We start from the raw sequence: 18,132 nt of genomic DNA on the forward strand, positions 1-18,132 counted from the left end.
GGATGTTTTAAGTTTTTAAAGAACTTCGTTGTTTATTGCGTGCATCTTTTTTAGGACGTTGATTTTCATTTGCTATGTTGCTCTGGTTACTTGTATTTCTCTTAATATCTTGTATTGTTATTTTTTTTATTAAAGATTCTTGCTTTTGCGTTCTGACGCTTTGTTTTCATTGCTGACATTCTTTCCTCAATTGTCCTTATATTTTTATCGCCGAAACTCCTTTTTTGCGTACCTTCTTTTAAGCTGAAATTCCTGTTCTGATGTCCTTGTTACTGGGAATCCCAATTTCATCACCTTGGAACGTACTTCGAGAAATTATTGCCGAAGGGAAAGAAGCTGTCATTCCATTCGGAATGTAGACTGTGAATGAACTAGTAACCATTGATTCACTATAAAGTGGATAATATCCAGAGTGAGTACTCGGTTAGATGTAGACAATCTTCATATCTTGTTCGGTCAGTTCTTGTATATACACAAAAATTGAAAATATGGGAATGGCACTAAGAATCCTCATACATATTTTTGCTCCATTAATCTACGATAGACACTGTACATCGCAAATTCAGATTCAGAAAGGAATCACCAAACGTGTTCATAGCAATTAGGATAATTATAAGGGAAAATTATGATTTTAGGATAAGTAACCATTGGGTGACCCTATGAGACGACTGTATGATGGATATCATCCACATCTGGTAATTGGTCAAGAGGTTTGCTTGCTACAGTAGTAAACAGTAGCTACGGGGATTTTGGAAATTGCAGAAAAGTCAGGCTCAGAAATTGAATTTCTCATTCTCCGTGAAAAATTTATGATAGTCACTTTTTACAAAATTTAACAAACAGCAAACAGGCTGGTTACCAGCTCTTTAGTATTATCGCACTCGACTCGATTATTTTTTAATAAAGTACATATGCATGTACACGTATCATATTGATTTTAAATCTTGACCCACTTACCTAATGTGCACTAATCATTGCAGATGCTGCATCATCTGATCTCCCTACCATTAGGAGGCGAACTTTAATAGCTATGTACCACTGATTATACTATTAATTTTTCTTAGTCAGTCGTATCCTGAAGGCATCGCGAAACTTATTTAACACTTTCACTATTAAATTGAAATAATTTTCTTTTTTCTTTTTCTTGCTCTCATAGGAGATGAAATTTTGTTCTAATTTTTCCGTAATCCAAATCGAACGACTATTCGAATATCGAGAAATATTTATTTCCGTGTGTCGTATAATATATGTACGAGTTAATTTCGAATATTTTTTAATACAGAATATTTCCTTCTGTGTTAATTTAGCATGGTTTCGTGTCATATATCTCTTCACAGCGTGGAAAGTCGAATGAATCACAGGATCGTCGAATCGGACGTAAGATAATTTGAAAGTTTCCATGCTACGTGTACTCTAAAACTGGTCCAGCGTATGCACTCGGTGCAGCTTTCTCTTTCGCTGAATTTAGTGAAAGATTGATGACATCGCAATTAGGATTACAACAATCTCTCCGGGAATCCTGAGTCACCCTCGTGTCGCGATCACGTTCCATCCGAAGCCTGATACGTGCTTATCATCATTCTCGACAGTTCATTAGCAGTCCATTCACCGAGACCGAATTATCACCGGCTTCGTAATTCGCCGAGCACTGTAACCTTCGCGTAACGAAAAAAAGAAAGAAACGTATCAAAGAAAAAGATTCGTAACCATCCAACATGCTAATCACTCTATCAAACAATCATTTCGCTGGATGTATTCCTCGAGGATTTATCTTTCCTATTCGACAAAGATTTCACTGCAATTTCACAGAAAACACACAGCCTGTATCTTTTATTGCTATCATAAACATTTCCACATAGAAAGATACTGCCCGAACCAATAGGCCGCTATCTGCTACGTTCGACAGTACGTTTGGTTTCCTACGTTTACAAACGCAATCCTTCGATCGACAACCTCGAAGAAGGAGCAAAATGCAACGCTTACGGAGAGGAGAGAAGAAACACGGATCGAATCACGGATCCGTGAAAGCAGGACCAGGAAAGCCAAGCTGAAACAAATTGTCCAGATACCCTGGAAAGATTAGATACGTTCTCGGTGGATTGACCTCTCCCGATAAAAGGCTGCTCGATAGCTAGCGCGGCCAATAAGAATACAAAGGCCGTTTCAAACGCTCGCGAGCTAGTCGCGGCTCGCGTGGTCCGGGTTAGAGTGCGGCTTACGGTGTCGAACGAGGTGAAAGAAGAGCTTCGACGTCGAGCTACGCGAGGGAGGAGAGAGAGAAGGAGGATACGGAGAGTCGCTTGCGACACGCAGGCTCGAGCAGCCAGGCTGATAGGTAGGTAGGTAGGTATATCGCCCCCTGACCCCGAAGAACTACCGTGAGACCGGCTTAGCTCCGGCCGGAGCACTCTCCTTTGCTCTCTCGGCGTGCACTGCGCGTATGCACACACGTATACACACCACGCGTGTACACAGGCCAGGCGCCGTGGAATAAAGAAGTGGGAAGGGTACACAGTATGCCGTGACACGACCGAGAAGAATAAGAAGAAGAAGAAGAAGAAGAAGAAGAAGAAAGAGTAGAAGAAAGAGAGAGGAAGAAGGAGGAGAAGGGAACGACACGACGAAGGATGTGTGACTCGTGGGTGCAGCTGCAATGCAGCCCGGCTGCATTCAGTGGCACATGCAGGACGATAGCTGGGCTTTTCGATGGTACGCCAGGATTATCCTCGCTGGCAAACAAATACCATGCAACGAATTTCGTAATGGTTGCAAGCATGACCGTGGTTCACGAGGAATCTTCTCTTTTTCCCTCGTTGCATGTGTGCACGATTTGATTAGGACTCTTATCGCGAAGAATCTTTCCAGATTTCTTCCTTTCTCTTTAAGTCGGGCTAGTTTGGATTTTCTTTTCGTGGATTTCCAGCCAGAGATGGCACTGCAGAATAATAGTTAGATACTGAAGACTCCCGAAGGCTTTTAAGAGAAAGTTGTATATGGACGTGGTTCGGGTACATTTTGACGGAAGATGAATCGTAATTGTGAGTGTACTAGACAACTGCCGAGAAAATAAAAAAAGATACAGGTTCTCATAAAGTTTAATGACTTTTGGATATCCCCATTCGCTAATCGTACGATAGGAGAAAGTATCTGCAACGTCGATACCCAGAAACGATGTAAGCTGTTTCCCCTGCTCGTGGATGCCTCGAGCCATGACACAAAATCGCCGACGAATTGCACGAAACACAATGTGTATCACGTTCAACGGTAAAATCACCGTTTACAGAGACACCCTGTACATCCTGGGGAAAGTCCAGCCATAAAGCCATCGCGAAAAAAATCTCTATCGGCGATATGGTCGCGCGGTGGATCGTCGTTCGCCGATATTCGGACGGGCCGACAGAGCAGTAAATTATCGACGATCCGTGAGCGGGAGAACGCGGGAGCCAAGCAAAAATCTCCATGCATAAATCAGCAGACTAGAAAAGTGCCGGACAATAATTACAGGCCATGGAATTTTACGAGAGACTGTCTTAACGCTCGGCCTGAAAACGAAGAACAAACACGACGGGTCAGTAATGATTCTTCGTCGCGTAATTCGCTATTAACTTAATCGTGCATCGATTCCTACGCTCGTTATTTTTTCCTTTCGGCTGAACCGTTCGTAAGTAAAGACAAGGGGAAAGAGAAAATGACGACAGGCGTGAAAAAAAAAAGAAAAGAAAAAAGAAGACTCGAACGAAGAGGAACGTGGATGCGGCCGAACGTAGGCAACTTTTTCTAGGCGTCGCGTAAGCAATCATCCTGCATACTTCGGATGAAAGAATAAGCAAATAGAAAACCAGCCGTGCCGCTCGCTACCAGCGTTGCAATTATATTTCCAGTGGCGCATCGTGTTGTGAAATTCGACATAATTTCGTCATCCTTCGGTGGAAAGGAAGGAAGAACGAGTCAAAGAGAAGGGATACGTTTAAAAAATTCATACACGACGACGATACGGGAACATGCGGATTCACGCGTATCGAAACGAATGGCGTAGGGAGCAAAATGGCTGCACGACGCGGCTCCACCCACATCCTGATCTTCGCATGCGTGTTCCACGCTCTCATATATCGATCCTTTGATTCCATTCGGTCGAAGAATGGAGAGGAAAACAAAAGAGGCGACGCGGCAGAATATCGCGAAGCGTGTGCCTTGACAGGCGTCGAGATCTCCGGGGATTTCCCCGGTTTCACGACGCGGAAACCCACGTTACAATTTGTTTGCTGTCGGAAAGCACTTTGCACCATCTATAATCTTTCACGAAGTTTACTCCACGTAATCGAAACTATCACCATGTCTGTTGCAATTATCGTTACGATAATAACTCGACCGTTTTATCTACGGAAAATTGATCTATAAAAAAAAAAAAGACCAACGAGAAAAAGAATGAACATATGACAAAAAATTAGCATAAACAGCTCAAATACGTATGTCTCTGGCTTGTTAATATCATAATTAATGATAATAACGTATTTATTGAGTTAGTTAATTATGATAATGAGATTTGAAATTAGTAATTACAATATTATCGAGATTTTACCGTAAACACAAACACGACAGTGGAGGACCGATAATGCACGGAAAACCGAAAAAAAAGTTCTGACGAAGTTGTTTAATCACTTTTCGTCCGCGTTACGTTAAGGAAAAAAGGAAGAGAGAGACGCGCGTGTTGCGAGATGATTCAACGCGTTCGGCGCGAGGGTCGGTGGTGGACAGTTATGCAAGGGGCCGTGTTTGGCGCGTCCGCTTTGGCAGGTTCAACCGGTCTTAATCGCGATCGAGTCGACTTCGTCCAATCGAAACTAGTCAGGTTTCGGCTGGAAACGGCCCCAGACGAAGCCAACGTTTATTACCAACTATTTGAATATTAATAAATGATTTTCTATCGGCACGTGTTAGCTATCGTGTTTCGTACGACGCGCGTCATACTACGTTCACCATTTCTCGATGACTACTAATGAAACCAATCCATTTGCGTTCGTAAGTGGCAGGATCTATAAAACTGGACGAAAAGTGAACGAGATGCATGCGTTGCAACGCGTGAAACGTACGTTCCAGAGCTCGTAATTGCTTCCAGATTTGGCGTGAGTCTTTCTCGCTCGATCGCTTCGAAGCTAGGGCCTTGGTACGAGACGACACACAGATGCTAAAGTCGTTTCTTTTTGGCAACTTTTTGGAATAAGAGAAACGAAAAATTTCCTTAGATTTTTATTACCTTAGCATCGTATTAATTTATATTTGTCGGTAGACTTGGAGTTCAGAATTCTTTAGGATTAGAAGATAATTGTACGCCGATTCTATGAGAGTTGCAGGCTAAATAAGGAATTAGATAGTTTAGCGTTTCGTGAATCTGTTGAAATTCCACGGTGAAAGGATTACGTTGGATACTTATTCCATTTTATTGGCGCAGTCGATCATTCGAGCGGCTTTATATTCCCCTATAAATTGTTCCATAGTCTAAAAGCCTTATCTGCTACATAAATTAGACATTCAGGTGCAAATACGAAGAATTTATGCCATGCTTCGAGCATCTCAAGGCTGAGCGCATACATATATAGCAGCCTCGTTATCGCATCCTAATTATTGCACATTTTACCTGCCTCCTTTATTCCTCCTTTTACGCTATTCACGAATCCTTATTACAATCAAGGCTCTGTTCTTCGGTACTTGACATTTGTCAGGCCGTTTCAATACTCTCGTCCATTCACTCGTCGAGCAGCGAGTCGAATCTTCCAGCGGTGATTCGTCCGAAACGAAGCGTCTTCGACACGGCTCGACCGCGATCGGTAATTTGCGATTATCACGCATAATCTCATCGATTTCCAGAAATAAAACATATAGGAATAAATCGCGACTAAGGCCGGAATGAGACGTCCTCGAGGTAAGACTATCGTCGCAGCGCTCAAGGACGACCACGATTCGTCGCTATCCGGTGATAAAATGCGGCGTCCACGTGCGTGTGATTCGCTCGCGAATTCGCCTGCTGAAACGAGCGACGTTACATTCTCGAACATCTCCCTGTAACTCCCTTGCTTGTACGTGCGTATATTCGTGTCGAATGGATCGTTTCCTTTCCCCGCCGCCCCGTACGATACCGGTTGCTCGTCCTCTCACTCTCGTCGTCCAGATCTCGATGATGTACGTACGCACAAGAGCGACTAGGAACGACATACTTTCATCGAATTCGATGCAGAAACGAATTTCAATCGAGTGCGATCGATAGAGAGCGAGAGGGAGAAAGAGAAAAAGAGAACCAGTCGAGGAACTTCTCGCAGAACCTCTCGAGAGCGTGGGTTTCTAATCGTCGTGGCTGAAAGTATACGAACGGAGAGAGAAGTCCGCCATTCTAATTAATGTTTACCGCTCGATCGGCGAATTATTTCCTCGACTGATTCAACGAGATGCTTAAGATATTTATATTTAGTTCTAGGAAAAGTCGATTTACAATGTATCAGTCTAATGCCGAAGCTGCGGTTCTTCGATTCTCTTCTTGCAATTTCCATATCGTTTTAAAGAACGTAGCGGCACACGAGCTGGAGGACAATTCGAATCATGTTGTTCTTTTGCCTTAGGATATACAAAATGTAATAGTAAACAAACTCCGGCTAAAACATTGTCACCGCTACATGCAACCGTTAACCGAAGTTGAATTTAAAGTTTCCAGTACTCCCCCAACCAGTATAAATGACCGCGATCGTTAAGACGATCAGTTCTCAGTCTCAGTCTTGAGCATTTTTATCAGCGATCGGTACGCTGTCTTTAACGAATCAGTTAGTATCGGGCGTTCTTATCGAACATTCTTATAACGACCAGTATCGAACGATCTACGATTGACTCTGTATTTTGTATTGTATTTATAAATATTTTAAAAATACATTTGACGGCTTCAATAGTCTTGTCACTAATCAACAACACGACCAACCGTCCTCCACAAGACTATGCCATTTAATCGTTGAGAGGAAACTTTTAAGTGTACAGGCACTAGCCTCGATTATGTAAGCTTAAAGATTCACTTCGATGGCATAAGCAATCGACGCACAAGCGTCACTTGAAAACAGAATTAATTTGTGCACCGGTTGCGGCACGTGCTGGCGAGTTTATCTGCATAACGATCGCCAGAGGTTCCAGACCGCATACGGTCCCATCAATTACGTGATTCCTGTAGGTTTGCGTCGCGCAAACTGTTCTCGACGACAGCTTGTCTCGAGAGTACAGCGCTACACCATCACCGGGAGACAAGACGGATCCACAGGAGTTCAGGCTCGAACGGTCGGCTTGAAAAAGCATCGGCGAGATCCCTATCGGTTCAATCAACGCCGTACGAGGCTGTAATCGCGCTTCATCAAGACACGTCTCACGCCTGCTGATCGTGGGGGGCTCACGGTTTTTGTTCTTCCTTCGATCGAGGACAATATTCTCTCGATGTGTAGTCATCGAAATCGTGTAATTGAACGATCAACGGGAACGCTGGAATTCCTTTTTTGCATCGATCGACCGATGTATCGCACTTTTCATCGTAGACACGACGATCGACGGTAACGAGGAACCAATTATAAGAAACACGTTCTCCCTTCAAGAAGCAAGCACGACGAAATTATTACCAACTCCTAATGCGATCCCTCGCTTGCGCAATTCCACTCGTTGTCCCTAAAGGATTCTATTTCTTCGTACTACAAACGAACGAGCCACCGATCTTCGAGTCTCGAGCGTTAAATCAGACACGGCGGACGTTGCCAGTGAAACGCGTAAATACGGGACACGCGCGATTACACGCGATCCAAGTGGAAGACGTGCTTGCCACCTCACGAATGTCAGATGCACGAGGAGGCTACAACCGGTCGACACGTCGAAGAGAAAGGATTTACCGGGGTCACCGCGTCTACGCGGCACGTCACAAGGAAGATAACCACCGACTAATAGGGTCACTTAGGCTAAAGCGTATGTGTTCAATCAAAAAGAAACTTTACCGGACAGGTTTCTTCGTGGCACGAGTATTGGTTGCAATATACCAAGCAATCTCAGGCTGAAGAAACGTTCGTGGGAAACCTGTAGCAAGTATCAGTCCGAGCGATCTTTGTCCGATCTTACGCCGTAAATCCACGTTCGAAACTTGCCAGAAGGTACTGGCTTCGTGTCTCGGAACCCGTATAAACGTGTGTCGATTAAAAATTCGTTGTCGCTAATGGTTGACGCGTAAGAAGAATCTCGTTTGCCATTCGTGGCCGTCCAAGAAAAATACACGGCGAGGCCGCGTATGGTATTACGGAATGGGATGAGATGGATCGACGATCTATCGCAAAAAGCTAGATCGAGCGAAGAAACCTCGTGCTCGAGGCCTTTCTCGATTCGGTCCTTCGGTTGTGCGTCTGGTTCTACCTGTCGGATGTCGCAAGCCGGTAGCATCGGCTGGCTCGATTAAGCGATCAAAGATCGATTAAGCGAGCAGGTTTTTCCGTCGCTGTTTTCTAAAGTCTCTCCTCTCACTCGACGAGAAAATCGAAACAGCCGTACGATACCGTAATTGAAATAGCTGACGCCTTTTTGCCACCGCGGCGAACGCGTAACATCAACGTGTTCGCCGGTTACATGTCGGTTTAAGGCGAACTATGATAATGCGTCGGCTAGAAAGCGACCAGAGTCGTGGAATCGACTCAGGCTAATAAGACTCGATCAATTTTTACCATGTTGTAAACACGAAACAACGACGCAGCTGTTACCTCGTTTGGAACACTGTAGCGGACAAGCGTGGAGTAGAATGAGCGGTTACTAGTCAGACACGCGTTCCTAGCTCCTCCCTCCACTAATACATCGTCGCTGTGTCACGAACAATTAATTTCTCGTTTCAAGAACGTTCGATCTACCGTATCCCATTAATCATTCCTTTCGTTAGATCATTTACAGAAACAAAAGGATTACAGAAATCACGTTATTCACCCTTCAGTTTAGCATCCATTTAACGATCTACTGATTTTCCCATACGATAACCGATGCGGCATCAAAACCAGCAAGGAATAGCGAAGTCTCGAAATCAATTCCACGATCTTTTTCACGATATCCGCAGGCGAAATAGCTTTCACGTAATGTTTTTCAACATCCCCACCATAAAATCGAACGCAGTTCGTCTGCCAGGTTCGGGCAAATTCGAGTACGGAAATCAACGAACAGGTAGACATAATCCAACGAATCTCGTAATAGGTACCCTAATCCCATCCAGCTTTCTACATCGCCCGCGGCGGAGACTCGTTCGCGCGCGCGCGTTCGCTCTACGCCACGCCAAGCGAATCGCACGACGACGGAACACGCTTCAAGGGCCGAACGGTTCTCATGCTTTACCGATTCTTTCTTCGTTCCTACTCCCATCTACATCCCCTCTTCTTGGTTTTCGTGCGCGACCATTTCGATGCAAATTCACGACCAATGTATGTCGTCACTTTGCACGAATCCAGCGTATCGAGATACGTCAATCGAAAGTACCGTTTCATACTTTCTTCCCCGTTCCTCGTTGTTTTCTTGGCTCGGTCGACGATTTGGCGATAGGAAATTTCCAATCTCTCCCTTCGAATGGAAATGAATAAATAAATCCATTGCTACGAGGAAGCGACAAAATCGACGGTCTTTCGATGTATCGAACGAATCAGACGCTGATTTAGAGAATAAGCGTGAGTCCGTTAGGAGGTGACTTGACTGAATTCTCCAACTTTCTCAACGATCGTTGCGATCGGACTTCGATCGACGAGACACGTAGGCACCCTCTTTCTGATATTCCCTTTCTGGGACGTTCGTGATTTCTTATCAATAGTTTGTAAATGTTTTCATAGATACAATTAAAGAAATGAAATTTGCATAGAGATCTGATGTACCCACTAAATATTATGACAATTACTTTGATTTTTTACGTATTACATGTGTTCCATATGTTTCAAATTTCTTATAAATATCCGGAGTCTACTAATGAAATTTCTAAGACATCCCATTACGACTTTAATCATCCATAGGTACGATACCTGAATTCCACCTGAGATCCATCAAGGAATAGAAATGTGATTTAATGAAAAATAGTTTAAATTCATACTTAAGTGTATACTTTGAGGAAAATTCGAGTAAAGTAAAAAATGAACACAGGAAGGTACTCGACTATCTCGTTGTCTATTCTACCGATACCAAAAATATATCTATACGCACACGCGCCCAGTACGGCCAGGAGCAAGGTAACGAAATACGTAAACGCTGCGAACCTCTCGAACGTGTTTGCTCACGTAACTCGTACTAATGATACGTTAAATCGCCACGAGGGAGTAATTGCAGGGCTGTTGGTCGTGTATATGCCAAGTAAGTGGCTACAAGTAAGTAACACGTACGTATTGATACGTGATATGTTTCATTGGATACCGATGTGTATTATTCTTGCAACCGGAATAGCGATATTGTGTGTTGAACACGTTCGGGGAAGACAATCGCTCGTCAGAATGCAAACAGGGTGGTACGCCCGTGAATTCTTCCGACACCGTGTAACGCGATAAACACAAGGGGATACGAACGAGTGATCTATAATTATTGGGAAATCCGATACACGTGTCTCAATAATGCAACACCTTGGGTGACTGGCGGACTCGTGAATACCGCCTCCTGTTTACCGTAGCAAGCTTGTAATCTTTATTATTCGCTGGAAAGATTCAATATACTCGTCGCTCAAACATGAAGTACATACCAGCATGGTATTCAGATTTTGATCGATACAAGCTCTGAATTTAGAATCCAATTTATCGATGACGGAAAGACCTTTTATTCTATGGAACGGCAATTCCCATCGGGTTGACGCGTCCAATGAAGTACTTAACCGTTCCATACCGATTCCTTTGGCACTCAAACGACTTGACTCGAAAGATAATCATCGACCGGCACAATGCAGACGGCCTGACCGTAGTTTGAACCCATCTGACACGATCGTAACGCGATGAATGCGAACAGATAAAGGCTCGTGCATCGCCGGGCAAATTATAGTCGCGGCCGCAATTTCATTACGAAATCTAAGCAACACACGTGGGCAAGCATCGCCGATAGAGCGTGAGAGTCTCGAACTTTTCATCCGCCAACTTTTTCCCTTTCTTCCTTCTACAGAGTTCTTATTATCGAATTTTTCGAATAACTCGCCGCGAAGCGTAACCACCATTGGGCGTGATCACTTTCTTCTTGTCAGTCAATTAATACATCAACGCGCTCTCTTGTACATTTTCAGCTCCGACAACGTGGCTGCTTATTATCGTATGCTGTTTTACATCGTATGCTTAATATCATAATCATCGTCTTGTTCCGGAGTTTCCGTACTTCTTATTACTTTACGCTTTATAGCGACGTTTAGGCTTGTACTCGTAAATGCTGATCGATTTTTGCACGGAGAAACGTGTCTTTCAAATCATCGTTCGAATAAATGATTACGTAAGAAATTAAAGTGAAAGCGGTCGAAAAAAGAAAAGAGAAATTAACTCCCTGCGAAGAATTAATTTGCATAAAATTCGAAATTATACATATTCTTTGGCTGAAAGATTTTGAGGCCGTTGGAGAACAGAGAGATCAGATAGTAGAGTGGGTGCGCACTATACGGACAAGCGTTTCTTTGGAAAACACGCTACTGATATGGGTGAAAATTGCAAAAGAACGCCTAAAAGTTGCTACGGGATTTCGTACGGAGTCAATGGAGCGCAATGAGCAAAGTCGGAACCGGTTACAATCCGTGTAATTGCCACGGTAAATTTAGACGAGGCGAGGAGCGAACGAGCAACTCCGCCGGTCTCTGTCCACTTTTAAAAGCGCTCGCAGCTGTGAGGAAACACGCTCGATTCAACGGTATAACAAGGCGGAGGTGGCGTAGGTATTCTATAACGTTTTAATATCCTTTTACGATAATTTACCAGATGATAAATCTGATTTTAATTTTGAACAAAGGCGATACTTCTCGAATAGAACGAAAATGAAGAAATAAATTCGTTGCTTCGAAAAAATCGTTGAGCAATAAAAAGAGATCGTGGAACAAAATAGAAGCAAGTGTAGAAATTGCAAATGTTGAAGGTTTGAATGCCCTTGGAGAAGGTTGTACGAGAACTGACGACGAAAATCGATGGTGAAACTGGTGGTGGGCCGTGGCGAGATACGCGAACATAATGAAATGGTTGAAGGTGAAGGACGAACTCTGCAACCGGGTGATACAACTATTCGGTAATCGTCTTCAGTGATCGTCCTTGCGCGTTGTCAAGAAAAATCGATCACCGAGTTACCCAACTCGTAAGACAACGCGGAGAAAACAACCAATCTTTTATCGTAAATATTTTTAAACGTGTACATCTCACAATGAAACAAGATAATGAAGTTATGAAAAAATCGTCTATTCGCGTTCGTAAGAAGAGAGAGGAGAAAAACGCGAGATCGATGCAAAACCTAAAGCGGCGTCTCGAAATGGCTCGTTTAAATAGGTTAATGTTCCAACCAGAACAGATTCCGTTTCTGCATCATGTGTTAATCAATCAATTGTGAATTGAAACGAGCCTGCTATCAATGACCGTCACGATTCATTCAACGATCAAATATTTAGCTCGATTATTTCGAGATCCAGAACAGGCTGAAGAAGAGTCGATTTCTTAATATATATCGCGTACAGGCAGCCGCCAACCTCCGCTTCAAGTGAGTTATACCGCTCATTAATCAAAGGAATCAATGTGAATTAAGAAACGCAACGTGCCACCTGTCAAACAATTTCGCGAAATATAATGCGCCACTCACGTAAGCCGACGCGAGTTATTAGTTTCATTAATCAGCTGCAATCTGGCATTAACGTTAATGAAGAAAACCAACCACTACGGGTACCTGTTGCTGCCCCTTCGACGTGTTAATATCTACTGAATCGACTCATTGGACCGTTCAGACATATTTTTTCCAGAGTACATCCTTAACATCCTCGACATTGAACAAGTTCTCCTCGCTCCTCAGGTTTAACCGAGCGATCCAATTTTCTGTTTATTTTCTACACCATCTCTTTAATCCACGTGGAAAATTGTTAAATCGTTAGATTGATTTTCAAAGGCTAACTGTATAGATAAAATTGGAGTCTCTTAAGCGTGGAGAAAATGCGTGGTACTGTCTTCCGCCTCCTACTCTATCCAGAGTTAGACATTAAGCGCGAAAATCCATAAGCGATAGTGAAACTACTTGAATAATAATTATCAATACCATGGAACACGTATTAACTCAACTGCACCGTCAATAATTACTAAGCACTATCTATTTTAACACCAATTTACACCGCGACAAGAACTAATCTGAGAATCTCCTACGATCTTTCAAACTCTCAAGGAAACCAACGAAAACGAAAAACTGTATTTCTTACGGTCCTTTCTCCGCGGTGTGTAAAAACTTCTCTAGATCGTTGGTTTTTCGCTTTCCCTCGTAAAATCGAAGCAACCCGTTCTGTCATTCGCGTAACTTTAATCCAACCGAGAAAATGCGTTATCGTAGAGCAGCTTTCCGGGTCGATCCCCTATCGATTTCGATTTCTCCTTGAAATTTCTCCACTGTCGGTGATCCCCTGGTAGCGATCGGCGGAATGGCAACGCGCGGTGGCGGTAAGAGAAAGGAGAAAAAAAGGGGGAAAGAAGTGGAGAAGGAAAGACAGCGGCAGTAACAGCAGTCAAGACAGGCCAGAAGCGTGTGGCGGCGTGCGGTAGCGTGCACGTGTGCGTGCGTGCCGGCGCGACAACGCGCTAGATAGGATCTCTCTGGTTGGTATGCGCCAGAGCAGGCAATACGCGACACCCATACCGTGGTCGGAAACGAGCTGCAGGTTCCGTGACCCCGAAACCAGGGATACGATCTCCCGTTGATAGCCACCGCCTGGGAGAAAAGCTCGTTGTTCGATCGGTCTTGCTATATAGCACGCGAATCTAATTGCGCGATAGACGGCCAATATAATTAACGGATATGAACCGCTTTATTACGATGTCCGTATCAGACTCGGTCCAATACCACGAGACGATTGGGTCGATTTACGAGAAATCGAATAAAGTTTACACGGGAGGAGAAGTTGGAGGCACGAGCTTTCTAGTTAAGTAGATGGAAATTAGAGCGAAATCTATGGTTATGCGCAATAAATAATGCGAGGAGATATCGGAGTGGGTGTTATTGCGTCAATGCGTATGGATTTTTGTCAGTAAAAGGAATTCGACGGTATATATCTATTTATTGGTGTTTCAAATGATTACCGCCTACGGTTTTCAATTAGCCTCTAGCATCACGCAAGATATTCTGCTGGTAGCAGGAAGTGACGCGTTACCTACTGCATTTTTTCTTATCGACGTAAATTAATTACGCTTACACGTCCCGCGTAATTACGGGATCGTTTATAAGGCAACGAAACGAGTGTAAACTAATTAGTTCCTGTTTAGAAAGCGTATATTTTAGAAGCTGACACTGCAAGACACCCACACCACGCGGTACAATGCTCGAAACCTGTCTTTTGTCGTGATAATCAGAAACGCGCCGAGTTGAAAGAGCCGCGCGCGAGTGATATAAAAGTCGAACAACACCATCAACCTCTGTATGCATCTAATTACATCTAGATAACTGCTAATGACCGAAACTGCAGCTTTCAAGTTCGTGGTAAGTGTTAATCGCTTTATCCTCACTTCGATAGCTACGCAATGCTCGATAATATCTGGCTGTAGGCGGGTTCATCCTCTAGAATATAATTGGATGTAAACACGAACGTGCGATCCGATCGAAACGCCGTGCATAAATCATCGATGAAAACGCGGCATGATAATCTGTTGGACAGCGCGATGCAACCTGGTCGTGTCAGTGCATTATTGGCGAAGAATCGCGATACCGAACGATCTATACAAACACCCGTCACGCGTAAATGGACCGTCTGCCGATGCGCATAAAGTGGATGTACCTCGCAGACGATTGTGCTTTACTAACATGTTATAAATTCAAAGAAATCAATTGCGTCAAGTGGTCGTATGATAGTGAAAGTTACGATGCTTGCAAATATCCTGCATGTGATATTGATGATAATATATTGTAATAAGTTTAATAAATCGGAAGGCTTGTTGGACCGAACGATTCGTGTAGATATACTTTGACGAGGAAGATATTAAGGTAGAAATAGTTCGATTGTAGGCGGAGATGTGGCAAAGGTCAGCCACTTTTTTTTTTAAATAGAACACTGCACGATTTCCGCAGCTCATAAATGAGTCAACAATTGTCAAATCGAAATTAGCTTTCATTCAAGTGTTAGCTTGGACACTTTCACGATTCCCGGCTTCTCTCCATTCATCTTGTCGAGTACGTGTCGACGGATTATATTACAGAATCGCTTGAAACTTATTCGCATGCAAAGTGTATTTAACTAATTGGCATTAGTAACAGGTACCTTATTGAAGCGACTATAACAAAATTCGTCAACACGTCGTAATTAATGTTAGAGTCATCGACCTAATACAAGGAAAACAATTCTCCGAATCTTGTTATATAAACCATAATTGTAAATTTATATCGAATTACTTGGTACATCTCATATCGAACGTGACTTATTCGAGCAATTTTCTTACTTTTCTCCAGAAATTCATTCTCTTGTGCATATCGACATGCAACCCAGCATCCGTAAGCCAATTTACATTTCGTCGTGCAGAAGCGATGCCGGCAGCTTAACAGGGATCATACGTGAACGATTCAAGAATCCTGAAGCCTGGAAGTTAACGAGCGCGCAGCGAAGATGCCGCGAGGATGCCACGAAGACACCGGTAAGAGGAATCGTTCGTACACGAGTGGCGTAGCGTGCAACAAGCAAACGAGTGATTTAGTCGCTTAGATCGAGGTCCGCATACCGAACGACTGTGACCGACTCAGGACGGATCGAGACCCCGTTGGGCCTCGAGGCCTCAAGGCCGGCGAGCTCGTAAAGCCAATTCGTGCCTCTCCCTCGTTCGACCAAGCGGATTTTCATCGCGCCAGACGAAGACGTGCATCAGTCACAACCTGCTGCAACCACTTCATGGCTACCAGCCAGTTGTACTTACGTTCCTCCAGAAGTACTCGTCTCGTTAATGTTAATGTTTGCAAATTGTGCGTTACGTCTGGGCATCGATAAAATTACAGCACGAGAGTGAACGTCGATACTGCTCTCTTTGACTCTGAGCAATTTTGTAAATTTTCATTGGATGATCAAGTAAGCAGAATTTACGAAGATTTTTAGGTAGATTCTGATACTAAATGGATTGGTAAAAGTTGAAAAAAGCTATTCGAAGCTGTCGCTCTTTTATTCGAGAAATTATAGATACGTATAATAATAAGCGCCTGATTTACTGGCTACTTAAAAAAGTAGCTGCGATCACCTTGGCAAATAACAGCACGCCATTAATCTCCGGTTAAATTCATTGCCCTATCTTTTTTCAATGGGTTTTTTCCCTTCCTTCTCGTCCACGCTAATTTATCGTTGTTAAACAAGCTATGCTTACGGAAAGCCGAGGAGCACAGATTCACGAGAAAGATAGGCTTCCCAGTGTGTCCGCGGAACGCGAAACTGTGGAGAAAAGCAGAAAACGCGCGCGCCCTGTAAATTGGGACACGTAGCGCGATTCCACGAAATTTTATCTGATCAAAGTCGCTCGGGCAAATCAAGCGCGGGCAGACACACGCTCGACGTTGGATCACGAGCTGGAAAACAGAACGACAATACATCTGATAACTGCATCAACACCAGCTGGCCGAGTTCGCGCGCGATCCATTGCGAAACAATCGAACGCGAGGCCTTTTCTACGATCGAACTTCGACATCGCGCTAAAATTTTTTACTCGTGGCACGTTAAAATACTCCGAAATTGCACGGCTCTGTGCGTTTCAATGTTTCCTTAAAGAAATTCAATAGCTTTCCTCTTCTTAATACTTTTCTGTCCTTCGATTTGCAACCCTCTTTTGCAATCAGAAATTCGTTATTCTTCTTCAATTTTTACCATGTCAATTAAAAGATTGTAACCCAATGAAGATTCTATGTTTAATTATCAGAAAAGCAAAGAGAGTTATTTAAACCAACTCATCCTTTTCCACCTGTTAAAATTCGACGCTCAATATCGCAGTGGTCTATCCTCTTTAACCGGCGGCCTTGCTCGCCCCCGTTAAACGGACTCAGCTGCGCACGTACATGAACTACCACGCATGCAATATCAGTGTGGATCGTCAACACACAGTCATACGAGAAACTTCATCCCCCACTGCCAGAGTCCTCCCCCTTGCACAGCTGCTTGCCACCCTTTTTCGACCCATCCTCTCCCATCGCCTACACCACCACCCCCTGCCTCCCTTTCAACTAATGACGTCATACTGCGACGTCGTTGATGACGTCATTGTTGTACCGCAGTTCCGTTCATCGATCGACGTCCTCCCCATGTCTCGTTCGTGGGTGGAAAACGGGGTGCCCCGATTGCTACGCTTTACCGACTGTTTTTCACGACTTCAAAGAGGTCTGTAGGTTTCGCGATACCGCATCTGACATGATTTGATTAGCCTTTGAACGATCCCTCAACACAATCGGAAGTTATTTCAGTCACAGTTAATTTTCGATAACGAATATCGTGATCCTGTGTGGAAATAGATAACTTGGATTTCCTCGAATCGGCCTGAAATTGTTCGAAATATCGCGACTAGGAAATCGAGAATCGTTCTAGCGATTTTTCCGATAAAGAATTTCCTTGCAATTACTCGAGAACCAGAAACTGTCTTAACGGAACTTGCCTAAGATCGGTGCGACTACAATGCTACCTCCACACTGGCCTTGACTTCTTCCGCGGAATTCACGCACCGCCCGGTCGACTTCTCGAGATTGTACGTTTCGATGGCCGGTATTCCTCACGTGCTTGAATAAAGCTCGAAAGACGAACATTATGCGTCACTGGTAATGGTAATGACTCAACTTTCGAGGCATTAGCGACGCAATACTGTTCTATACTGCAACATCTAAAGGAGAATTATAAATCAGTGACGAGAGATAGAATAGAAAAGCGTAGGAATTTATTAGTGGTATTGACGATAGCTAATCGACAACGCTTCA

General features: G+C 43.7%; 1 protein-coding gene across 6 annotated transcripts in view; it reads right to left on the bottom strand.

Moving 5' to 3' along the window:
* LOC126922527 (probable nuclear hormone receptor HR38) overlaps nucleotides 1-18,132 on the bottom strand; it is a 55,089-nt gene that overhangs the window by 27,906 nt on the left and 9,051 nt on the right. Inside the window, exon 1 of one of the 6 annotated variants that reach the window (XM_050735191.1) lies at nucleotides 17,844-18,038. The exons of the other annotated variants lie outside the window; for them this stretch is intronic. Within the exon in view, the coding sequence (XP_050591148.1) occupies nucleotides 17,844-17,964 (121 nt within the window). The 5' untranslated portion in view covers nucleotides 17,965-18,038. Of the gene's footprint in view, nucleotides 1-17,843; nucleotides 18,039-18,132 lie in introns of those variants that run through there. 6 annotated transcript variants of the gene reach the window in all.

The sequence above is a fragment of the Bombus affinis genome, chromosome 12 (assembly GCF_024516045.1).
Source record: "Bombus affinis isolate iyBomAffi1 chromosome 12, iyBomAffi1.2, whole genome shotgun sequence".
In the NCBI taxonomy this organism is placed as follows: domain Eukaryota; kingdom Metazoa; phylum Arthropoda; class Insecta; order Hymenoptera; family Apidae; genus Bombus; species Bombus affinis.